The sequence below is a fragment of the Chiloscyllium punctatum genome, chromosome 9 (genome assembly GCF_047496795.1).
Source record: "Chiloscyllium punctatum isolate Juve2018m chromosome 9, sChiPun1.3, whole genome shotgun sequence".
Lineage (NCBI taxonomy): Eukaryota > Metazoa > Chordata > Chondrichthyes > Orectolobiformes > Hemiscylliidae > Chiloscyllium > Chiloscyllium punctatum.
In genome coordinates this window covers 19141179-19153370 of record NC_092747.1, presented here as the reverse complement: position 1 = coordinate 19153370, position 12192 = coordinate 19141179, and the positions used below count along the sequence as shown (strand labels likewise).

General features: G+C 40.1%; 1 protein-coding gene across 2 annotated transcripts in view; it reads right to left on the bottom strand.

The window, feature by feature from the left end:
* The window catches only part of LOC140481184 (uncharacterized), a 44286-nt gene that overhangs the window by 14552 nt on the left and 17542 nt on the right, over window positions 1-12192 (bottom strand). For both annotated transcript variants that reach the window (XM_072576975.1, XM_072576974.1), the window contains exons 5-7: window positions 10309-10339; window positions 8441-8484; window positions 1469-1543 (exon numbers count right to left, since the gene is read on the bottom strand). In XM_072576975.1, coding sequence (XP_072433076.1) covers window positions 1469-1543; window positions 8441-8484; window positions 10309-10339 — 150 coding nt within the window. The remainder of the gene's footprint in view (window positions 1-1468; window positions 1544-8440; window positions 8485-10308; window positions 10340-12192) is intronic.

Genomic DNA, 12192 nt, shown 5'->3' with positions numbered 1-12192 from the left:
CATCTTTGCAGGCTCTTACTTCAAGTGAAAAATCTTCACATTTTTCTTTGAAAAGATTGTTAGTTCCCATAATCATTGAAAGATTAGGGTTGGTTGTGCAGGAAACCGTTGTGGTCAAAAAGAATTCAACGTGAATAAAGTAATCAGGAAATTGTATTGTGGTGACTGAGTGGGATCATTAATGCCAGAAAGTATCTTAACTGTTCGTTAGACATGGCCATATATGAAGACCTGAAAAGAAAACATTGAAGAACGCAATGAAGATCTAAATATAGTCAGAGTTAAAAATCACACAACAACAGGTTATAGTCCAACAGGTTTAATTGGAAGCACTAGCTTTTGGAGCGTCCTCCACTATCACCTGATGAAAGAGCGATGCTCTGAAAGCTAGTGTACTTCCAATTAAACCTGTTGGACTATAATCTGGTGTTGTGTGATTTTTAACTTTGTACACCCCAGTCCAACCCCAGCATCTCCAAATCATAAATATCAGATTACTTACAGCGTGGAAACAGGCCCTTCAGCCCAACAAGTCCACACTGACGGGCAACCCACCCAGATCCATTCCCCTACCAAGACGGGTAATTTAGCATGGCCAATTCACCTGACCTGCACATTTTTTTTGGATTATGGGAGGAAACCAGAGCACCCAGAGGAAACCCACGAGACACAGGCAGAATGTGCAAACTCCACACAGAGAGTCGCCTGAGGTGGGAATTGAACCCGGGTCTCTGGCGCTGTGAGGCAGCAGTACTGACCACTGTGCCACCCACAGTATAGTCAGTAATTATTCCATTCTGGGACAGCTAGAGCATGCGCTGTTACTTGCCTATTTTTCTGTTACCAATACCGCAATAAAACAATAAGTAAAATGAAAAATGTGGGAAATACTCGGCAGGTCAGGTGGCATCTAAGAGAAATAGTTAATGCTTCTGGTCAAGATGATCTTACATCAGAATGGAATAAAACAAAGATGTCTTCATGTTGTTGCATATCAAGTACCAGATGCTGCTTGAACATCCAATCTCTGTTTTAACTTCTTCCTCTCTTTAAAGACAGCTTAAGGTTGTGCCATAAATTTACCTTCACCCAACTGTCATTTATAATGTATGAACCGAGATCACAAACTTATATGTTGCTTAAGTGTAGGAAAATGTCACAGTAGTTGACCATCATCTTATTCAATTAACTATTTGGTCAGCTTTGAATGACTTGGACCTTCCTCACTGTGAAGTATTTGGAAGGAAACTGTCTCCTAGTCTGTCCTCTTCCTCTTCTGGACAGAAGAGCATTAGTATTGGGCAGCAAGTCTCTCTCGCCATAGTTATGAATGGGAGAGGGAAACCAAATAAAAAGAGAAATATGAACTTGAAAATACAAAGGAGTCTAGAGTGAAAGAATTTTGACAAGTAAAGTTGTGTAATTAATGAACTACACAGTTAATTTTCTCAGATGTAATTATAATCACCATTAATGCCTTCTGCAGCCATCCCAGTGACACCATCTTCATTTTCTGTCTGGACAAGACATCGATCTTGAGTATCTTTTCAAAAAAGCAAAAACAAAGAGAGATGCAACTTATTGAAAACATAACATCAGTGAATGACAGTTCACTTTAATATACAACATTGTGGTGCGTAAGGAGTATAATATCTGTAATGCAAAATCCATACACACTGCAGCTGGAGTGAGTTTTTAAACACCAATCTGATATAACACCAGCTGTAACCACAGTTGCATTGGTAGGAGAAATACTTCCCCACACAGGAAGGTATTTCCCCATAAACAGCCAGAAATTATTAGAGCTTGTAGCAAAAGCAATGTACTTATCACACAGGGTTTTAAGCTTTGTATTTTACATTGCTGCATGAGTTCCTCAGGATAGTGTCCCAGGCCCAAACATGACCTTCCTTCCATCATCAGATCACAAGTGGTCATCAGCTCACTGGTAATTATTGAGAGTTCAGTTCCATTTTGATCTCCACAAACAGTGAAGCATTCTATGTCCACCTGCTGCAAGAGCTCAATAACATTGAGGCTTGGACTAAAAAGTGGCAAGAAACACCCCCTTCCCATTTATCTCTCGGCCCGAACCCACAAGCTGATGAAGGGCTTATGTCCAAAAAGTCGATTCTCCTGCTCATCGGATGCTGCCTGACCTGCTGTGCTTTTCCAGCACCACACTCTCGACCAAGAAATATCTGTGTCAATTGCAGGCAATGAACATCTCCCTCTTCTGTTAACAGTGCTTGTGGGTATACCGACAACAATGAATTGCAGTGATTCAAGAAGGCAACTCACTACAGTGTCCTCAAGGGTAACTAGATATAGGTAAAATTGGCAAAGATATTCTGGAAAGTTTGACGGAGCAATACCTTGTAGAACCTTTGACAAAAGTTTGGATCAAGCGTGTAATATGGGAGATCTATGGGAAATATGGATTGGGAAATCTGCAGACAACACAAATTCTGGAAGGATAATTGATAGTGAAGAGGATTATTGTCGACAGCAGGATATCAGTGGTTTGGTTTCCTGGGTGGAAAAGTGATGAATGGAATTCAACTGGAGTAATGTAAGGTCATGCATTAACATAGGGCTAACATAGAAGGAACAGGAGAATATAGGGTGGACAAGAGGAAATGAAACACATTGGAGTGCACTCACAGGTTCATGAATGTAGACAATGTGGTAAAGGAGGTGCTTGGTGTGACAATGCTGTTCCTTTAACAAGGTTATGTTGTCCTTGTTTTTTTTTCAGAGAAGTCGTAGAAGACACAGACTCTGAAAAGTCTAAGTTGAAGGGTTTTAGGGCCAATTTGATTACAGATAACAGATACTACCTCAGGCAACACACTTTAAGTTTAAAAAACACACTTGTACAATGAAAAGGGAGTACCCAGTTCTCCCAGCTCAGCTTCTCACTGATTTGGTTGGGGTTTTAGCACTGCAGTGTTTTGAAGCTGCTGGACTCAAAGAAGCAGGTCTATGCTGGTACACTCTCTGACCACTCTCCTGTAAGACCTTGTGTTTGATTTTATTTTTTGTGCCAAGGGGTGTTTATGGGGATGGTTGCAGGTGTTTGGAACAGCATTATTAAGTTGGGATAATCTTCTGGGTTTTCAGATAGGTTAAGGTATTCTGTATTCTGTTCTCTTTTGTGCTTCATTCAGTAATCTTGTAAAATTCTGTTTTGTTTAAAACTGAGTGGATTGACTAGCTGCATCCCTCCTGGGATATATCTGTGTTACACCCGCTCAAAATAACTCGCAAAGTTAGGGTCTGGGCCACATTCTTGAAAGGTTTTGAGGGGGGTTTGGCCTGGTCCAAAATACTAGGACTGGTGAACAATGTGGTACACAAGGTTTGTGAGATACTTTTAGGAGAGGAACTAAATATAAAAACAGGGATGTAATGCTAGAACTGTGTAAATTGTGAGTTCAGCACAGCTGGAGTTCTGGTCATCAAATTACAAGAAGGATGTAATTGCTGTGGAGACGGAGGAGATTTACACAAATGTTATGAGGGCTTGAAAATTGCAATGATGAAAAAGGATTGGATAGAGTAGGATTGTTTTACTTAGAGCAGAGGTGACAGTGGGTGACTTAATCAAAGGGGACAAATTAATGTAAGGCTTGGATACAGTGAGCAAGAATGACCTGCTTCCCCTAGTGGAGAAGTATCTTGTAGACCAGATTTATGTAGCATATTAAAGTATCTAAAATCTAGTATGCCAAATTAAGTTGACATTTTTCGTTAATATTTTCATTAAAGAAGTTATGGCAAGCTGCTCCGAAAAGTACAAAGTTATCAGGCAGAGTCAACATGGTTTATGAGAAAGAAATAATATTTTTGAGGAAGTTACATGTGCTGCAGATAAAGGGAAGCCAATGGATGTACAATTGGTTCTGCTACAACACATGTTTCTTCAATTCGCAAATTGACTTTAACACAATTGAAGAATTTAGACTACTATTTGTAGAACACAAACTTTCCTTACCCATATTGGCTGTAATGCGATTCCAGCCCCATTAGTTTAAATAGCGCAGCTATTGCGTGATTTTCTTATAAACGAGATCACACAAGAACAGAACTATCACTTTATATCAGAACTGACTGTACTATATTTTAATATCCAGAGGGCATTGAAGAAGGTGTCAAATCAAAGGTTCTTGCAGAAAATAAAAACCTATGTTACAGGGGCTAGTGTATTGGCTTGGATAGAGGAGTGACTGGCCAACAAGAAGAAAAGAAAATGCATAAACGCATCTCTTTTAGGTAGCAGAATGTAACAAGTGAGATGCCCAGATCAGTGCTGGGACTTCAACTGTTTGCAGTTTATATAAAAAGGGTAAAATTGTCATAGTCTTACAGACCATAGGGCTATTCTCTCATTAGAGACAGACAACTGGTGGTGATTTAACCTGGTGGGTTTGGTGGGTTACCAAACCTCAGGTGAGGGGAGAGGTTGAAAAGAAGACTCCTTCATAGTAACTTCAGCCAGTGTGGGAAATGAATCTATACCATTGGCATCACTTGCCAGCCATTCAGTCAACTAAGCTAACTGATGACTCAAAAATTGGTGGTGATGTTGATAGGGAGAAGGATGGTTTCAGGCTAAAGTCTGATATTGATCAGTTGATAAATTGGGCAGAGCAAACGACAGACAGAATTTAATCCTGATGAGTGTGAGGTGATGCATTTTGGGAGTTCTAATAAGGGAAGAATTTACACATTGAAGTCCCTAGAGAGTACTGAGGAACAAAGAGAGCTTATGTATAGGTCCAGCACAGGACAGCACAAGAAGATAGCATGATGAAGAAGTCATATGGGATACTTGCCTTCATTAGGTAAGACATAGAATGTATGAGCAGGGAAGTATTTTTGTAACTTATTGACCATTAGTTCAGCTACAGATGGTATGCTGTGTGCTGTTCTGCCCATCACACTACTGGAAGGACATGTTTGCATTAGAGAGGGTGCAGAGGATATTCACCAGGAGGTTGCCTTGGATGGAAAGTCTCAGTTATGAGGAGAGACTGTATAAACTGGGTTTGTTTTCTCTGGAGCGGAAGAAGCTGAGGCGGGATTTTTTGAGCTGTACAAAATTATAATAGGCATAGATAAGGTAGAACGTGAGAATCTTTTCCCCATAGCAGACGCGTCTAAGACCAGGGGCATAAGTTTTAGGTGAGGACTAAGTGGTTTAGAGGGAATCTGAGGAAAATTTCTGGCATTAAATTGTCTACACTTTCTCAAAGAACAAAGAACAAAGAAAATTTACAGCCCAGGAATAGGCCCTTCGGCCCTCTAAGCCTGAATCAATCCAAATGTACTATCTAAACCTGTCGGTCAATTCCTCAGCATTTGTATCCTTCTGCTCCCCACCTAATCATGCATCTGTCCAGACGTATCTTAAATGAATCTACCGGGCCTGCCTCTTCCACCTCTGCTGGCAACGCATTCCAAACACCCACCACCCTCTGTGTGAAGTACTTGCCGCGTGTATCCCCCTTAAACTTTCCACCTCTCACCTCGAAAGCATGACCTCTCATTATTGAATCCTTCACCCTGGGAAAAAGCTTATCTCTATCCACCCTGTCTATACCCTTCATGATTTTGGAAACCTCAATCAGGTCACCCCCCCCCCCGCCACCATCTCCTTTTTTCTAGTGAAAATAAACCTAACCTGCGTGGGTTTCCCCTGGGTGCTCCAGTTTCCTCCCACAGTCCAAAAATGTGCAGGTTAGGTGAATTGGCCATGCTAAATTGCCCATAGTGTTAGGTGAAGGGGTAAATGTAGGGCAATGGGTCTGGGTGGGTTGCGCTTCGGCGGGTCAGTGTGGACCTGTTGGGCCAAAGGGCCTATTTCTACACTGTAACTAATCTAATCTAATCTCCTCAACCTCTCTTCAGAGCTAGCACCTTCCATACGAGGCAACATCCTCGTAAACCTCCTCTACACCCACATCTTTTTGGTAATGTGGCAACCAGAACTGTACACAGTATTCTAAATGCGGCCAAACCAATGTTTTATACAATTTTAACATGACTTGCCAGCTCTTATACTCAATACCCCGTCCAATGAAGGCAAGCGTACAAATGCCTTCTTGACCACTCTATCCACCTGTACAATGGACCTGCACTCCCAGATCTCTCTGCCCTTCAACTTTTCCCAAGGCTCTTCCATTCATTGTATAATTCGCTCTAGCATTAGACTTGCCTAAATGCATCACCTCACATTTGTCTGGATTGAAAGCCATCTGCCACTTTTCCACCCAACTCTCCTGTCTATCTATATCCTCCTGTATTCTCTGACAGTCCCTTATGCTTTCTGCTACTCCAACAATCTTTGTGTCATCTGCAAACTTGCTGATCATACCAACAGTGCCCTCTTCTAGATCATTTATGTATATTACAAACAACAGTGGCTCCAACACTGACCCCTTAGGAACACCACTGGTCACCTTTCTCCATTTCGAGAAGCTCCCTTCAGCTACTACTCTCTGTCTCCTGTTGCTCAACCAGTTCTTTATCCACCTAGCTAGAACAACCTGCACACCATGTGACTTCACTTTCTCCATTAGTCTACAATGGGGAACCTTATCAAACGTGTTACTAAAGTCCATGTATATGACATCAACAGCCCTTCCTTCATCCATCAACTTGGTCACTTCCTCAAAGAACTCTATTCAGTTGGTAAGGCACGATCTCCCCCGCACAAAACCATGTTGCCTATCACTGATAAGCTCATTCTTTTCTAAATATAAATAGATCCTATCTTTCAGTACCCTCTCAAGCAACTTCCCCACCATGGACGTCAGGCTCACTGGTCTGTAGTTACCCAGAATATCCCTACTACTCTTCTTGTACAGGGAGAATTTACCAATCATCCTAACTGGTAAACTAATATAAAGATAAAGGGTAGATGTAGTATCCTTGGACTTCCAAAAGGCATTCAGTGAAATGTGACACAAAAGACCAGTGAGCAAGATAAGGGCTTTTGGTCTTAAAGGTAATGTATTGGGTCATAAAACAGATAAAGGGATAATTGATTGACACGGAGGAAAAATCAGAGATAAACTGAGTATTTTTCATGTTTTCAGGCTGTAACTAGTGGGAATGTCAGAAAGAGAGCTGAGAGTTCAGCAATTTACAATCCATATTAATGACTTAGATGCATTACTTATGGTTTTTGACAGTACAAAGATAATTTGAAATATAAGCTGTCGGGAAGACATAAAGGACAGAAGAGATATAAATAGATTGTAGATAGACGATATGGTGGTAGATAATTTCATGTGGGAAACTTTGCAAGTAAAATAGAAAAGCAGAATACTTATTGAAAGCATTAAACATTTAAATGTTGCTGTGCAGAGAAACTTGTATGTGTAAAAGGAACTCAGAAAGTTAGTAGATATACAAGCTTTTAGGAGGATGGCCTTATTGCAGGGAAATTGAACGAGAGTACAAGATTAAGGAAGTCTTGCTACAATTTGGTGAGACTACACCTGGAGCACTGTGTAAAAGTTTGGCTTCTATAAATTATTTTAAGATGATACAATGAAGGTTCACATCATTAGTTGAAAGGATTGTCAAATTATGGAAGGCTAATTAAATGTTGGCTACATTCTCTGGAGTTCAGAAAAATAGAAAGTGATCTTACTGAAACATAAAAGATTCTGAAGGGGCTTGATAGGATGGACACAGTAGTTGTTTCAAACAAATTCAAAACTGCTTGAGAAACTCAGGACAGCTGGCTATATCTGTGGAGAGAGAAAAATGGTCAACACAAGAAGAGTAAGACTGGATTCAAGCATTGGTTATTTCCCTCTCCACCAATGCTAAAAAGTCTGCTAAGTTTCTCCAGCATTTAGTGTTTATCTTTCAGATTTCTCATATCCATGATGTATTGTTGTTACCCTTGCTAGGGAATCTAGAATCGGGAGCAACTTCAGGATGAGGGGTTGATCATTTAAAACTGTAACAAAGTAAAATTTCTTCACGCACAGTTGTGAATCTTTGGAATTGCCTATCCCAGAGGGGTGTGGATGCTCCATCACTGAAGTAATTTAGGACTGGACTGTACTGATATTTAGTTTCTCACATATCATGGGACCTGAGGAGCAGGTGGAAAAGTAGATTTGATGTTGATGAATTAGCATTGATTATATTGACTGGAGATTCAGGTGCAAGTGGGTGTGTAGTTTATTCATCCTCTTATTTCTTAAAATTAAAGGTAGTTATATTGAAGTGCCCTCACAGACCTTCAAACATCTGATTTCAAAGCCAAATGGAGCCAAGCTGTGGTGAGGTAATTTCTCAACATACATACAGCATGCACGCAGGCTTCAGGAAGGAAGAAAACAAGATATTGTTTTCAAAGCAAGGCACTCTCAAGAAAACGAAAGTGAAAAATTAGATCAGCTTTGTTCTTCCTTACCAGGTGGCATTCCATCTCTTGAGGAATCACGGTTGACTGGATCACTGCAATAATAATTTTTGGAAATGAGAATTTTTCCAAATGCTAAAGAAATTTAAACACCATGAAAGTAAATAGCAATGTAAAATCCTGCACTAGCATTTAGCTACTAATAGATATTCCAGATGATATTTGTCTGACTCAATTCAAATTGTAATTATATAAATTATTCAAATGTTGTCAAGTAATGTGTTTGTGGAATCAGCAAAAGTGCACATATTTAGCATGGAGCAGATATGCACAAATGCCAGTTCTGGACATATTCTGACACCAGACTGCACTGTGTGGCCAGGGTACTCACCACCACCCACAGACAGTTCCTAGCCTCTTGGTTATGGCCCTCTCAACCCCTTGAGCAAAAATGCAATACAATTACAAAACTTTAAGCCACAAAGTTATTTTGGGGTCCAGGCATTTTCTCTGGCCTAGACTCCATAGATGGAACTGACAAGGACACTGATAAGCCTCACCTCACTTGGCATAATGCTGTCCACCAATACACCAAGTCTCAGCCCTTCCAGTGAGTTGGGACTTCTTGGGATCAAATGTCAGTTGTCATAATTTGCCTTGTAAACAGTGGACAGCGATGCCATCCCTTACACAATAGTCAAACCAACATAGGTCTCACAGCATAATTCACAATGCAATGTGTGGCCATTGCACTGCGCATACACTGAATTCCATTTCTCAAATGCCAAAGCATGTTTAAGCAATATGATAAAAAAATCTGGCTGCCTAAGATATACTAGCCAGTTTGAAATATTTTCAAGGAGAGAGAATGAGGACTGCAGATGCTAGAAAGTCAAACTTGAAAAGTGTGGCACTGGAAAAGCACCTCAGGTCAGGCAGCATCCAAGGAGCAGGAGAGTCGACATTTTGGGCATAAGCCCTTCACCAGAAATAATGAAGAGTTTATGCCTGAAGCGTCGACTCTCCAGCTCCTCAGATGCTGCTTGACCTGCTGTGCTTTTCCAGCACCACACCTTTCGACTCAGAAATATTTTCAATCCAAGTACAATGCTATGTACCAGATAGACTTGTTGCCAATTGTTCAGTCCAAGACTTCAAGATGCTAATTACTGAGTGGGAAAAGGTAAAATAGAGCCTTATGTCCCTGATACTATTTCTTCTTTTTCTTACCAACTATCGTGCAGTTTAGTCAAAGACATTGGGTTAGAAAAAAAAAACCCTCCATTGCATGTAAACAATTAGCTCAGTGGCTCAACAGCTGATTTGCAATGTTGAGAGACACCAACAGTGTGGGCTCAATTCTTGCCACAGCTGAGGTTACCATGAAGGACTCTTTCTCAACTTCTCCCTTTCCACAAGGTGTGGTGATCTTCAGATTAAACCACCGTCTGTTGTCTCTCTCTTTACCTTTACCATTGCATGTAGTACTGAGCTATCTTCATGATCCAATTTAAGTATTTGGGGAAAAGTTTAAGGGATATCACTATGATCAGGATTGAAAAATTCAACTTGTGAGGCTTAATCATTCTAATCTATCTTGTGTTTGTGTGGCTTGAACTTTGACAAATTAAATTAAGAACAGTTTTGATTAATATAGGCATTATTTTCTCTAGATAGGACCAGTAAGAAGAGTAATTTGTCCTTGAATGAATGTCTTTTACCATTCTTCCAGTGACAGTTCCAGACATCCATGATTCTCTATAGGAACAATACTCTCTGACATTTTACTAAATTTGGTCCTCATGACCCTGAATGTTGTCATTTTTCCTGCTGCCGATCAAATCTGCAAAATCGAAACACATGAAAACAAGAATCATGTGACAAAGTTTGTCTGTGTGAAAAGTTACATTGGATTGTACCTTGCATTGTGTTCCAGGTCATGGGTTCCATCTGTTGAAATAAGAACAAGAAACAAATACCTGAAATATGTTTGTGAGACTGACTTGGTTCTGTTCATCAGTGCTTTACTCATACAACAGATTTGGTGAGTTGAGTAGGTAACCAAGGTTTATAATTAGCATTTTATACCACCATATAGACAAAGTCAAAACTTAGTTTTCCAAAGCAGTGACATGTCATAAATTCATAATGGTTTTGTAAGTTTCTTGTGGAGTAAATACCAATTTGAGTGTGGAGTGAAACAAGCATTTAACACATTGATCATCACAGTAGAATTAAATGGGATGGGAAATGGACAAGTATGTGTAATGGACTAGCTGATCTAATATCACCGGTTAAACACCACAGTTGAAAGTTACCTTCATAAAATTTCAAAACTTTTAATCACTTCCTTGAAAAAAATTCAAATCAATCACATCATACTAGATCACATGATTAGATGTTCACTAAATCCATGCTCAAATTTCCAACCAAAATCAGTGAAAATTCCCGTCTGGTTCACCAATGCCTTTTTGGGAAAGGAATTTTCCATCCTTACCATCTTGGCTTATAAGTGACTGCAGACACATAGGAATGTGGTTAACTCTTAACTTCCCTCTGAGTAACTGGGAGTAGGCAATAACTGCTGGCCTTGCCGGCAATGTCCACATACCATGAAGGAAAAATAAAAATCTCAGCAAAAACCGGTCTAAGAGTAAGCAATTGGGAAATCAATCATATTATTAAATTAATTGTATCATGGTTGTTCTAATGGCAGGCACCACCCTGGAATATATTTCACATAAACAAATGCTCCTGAACTCCTGTATGGATTCTCCCAATTATCTGTGATTCAGCAAAAATCCCAAAGGAACACTGTAAATATGGTTGTTTATGCAGTTTAGATTTTGAGGCAGGGAGTGGTGGAGGGATTGTCTGTGAAACCAACCTTCCAGGTCATTAAGAGAACACTGAGGAAATTTTAGCACCTGTGCTGCATGTTTTTTTTAATCTTCTTCCCATCATCTTCTCAAGATCAAAAGAAATAGGAACAAGAGCAGGGCGTTAATCCATCGATCCTGCTGTGCCATTCAATTAGGTCTGATCTTGGCCTCAACTCCACATTCCAACCTGTCTCCCATAACCCTAAATTTCCTTACAGATCAAAAATCTATCTAACTCAGCCTTGAATTCATTTAATAATGTAGCAATGGCCTCCTCCACTCTCCACCAACTCACAGGGGAATAGAATTTCAAAGAATCTTACAGAAGAAACTCATCCTCATCTCTGTCTCAAATGGAAAGCCCCTCATTATAAAATTGTGCTCCCAGTTCTTGGTTTCAATTAAGGAGGAAACTTTCTCTCAGCATTAGCCCCTCAGAATCTTGTCTGGTTCAACAACATCACCTCTCACTCTTCTAAACTACCATGAGAAGAGGCTGAATCTGCTCAATCTTTCCTCTAAGATATGCCTAGAATTTGTCATAGAATGAATATTGCCTGAATTGTTACCAAGACACACATATCCTTCTGTAAATAAAGAGACCAAAACTATGTACAGTTCACCAGATGTGGTGTCATCACTGGGAGAAAGTGAGTACTGCAGATGTTGGAGATGTTGGAGTGTGGTGTTGGAAAAGCACAGCAGGTCAGGCAGCATCCGCAGGGCAGGAAAATCGACATTTCAGGCAAAAGCCCTTCAACAGAAAGTGGTGTCATCACTGCCTTGTACTGTTCTAGCAATGTTTCCCCACTCTTTCCCCTTTCAAGTAAAGCCAATATTACATTTACCTTCCTCATTACCTCCTGTACCTGCAGACTAATTTTTTGTGAATCCATACAAGATCCCATATCTCTATGTACC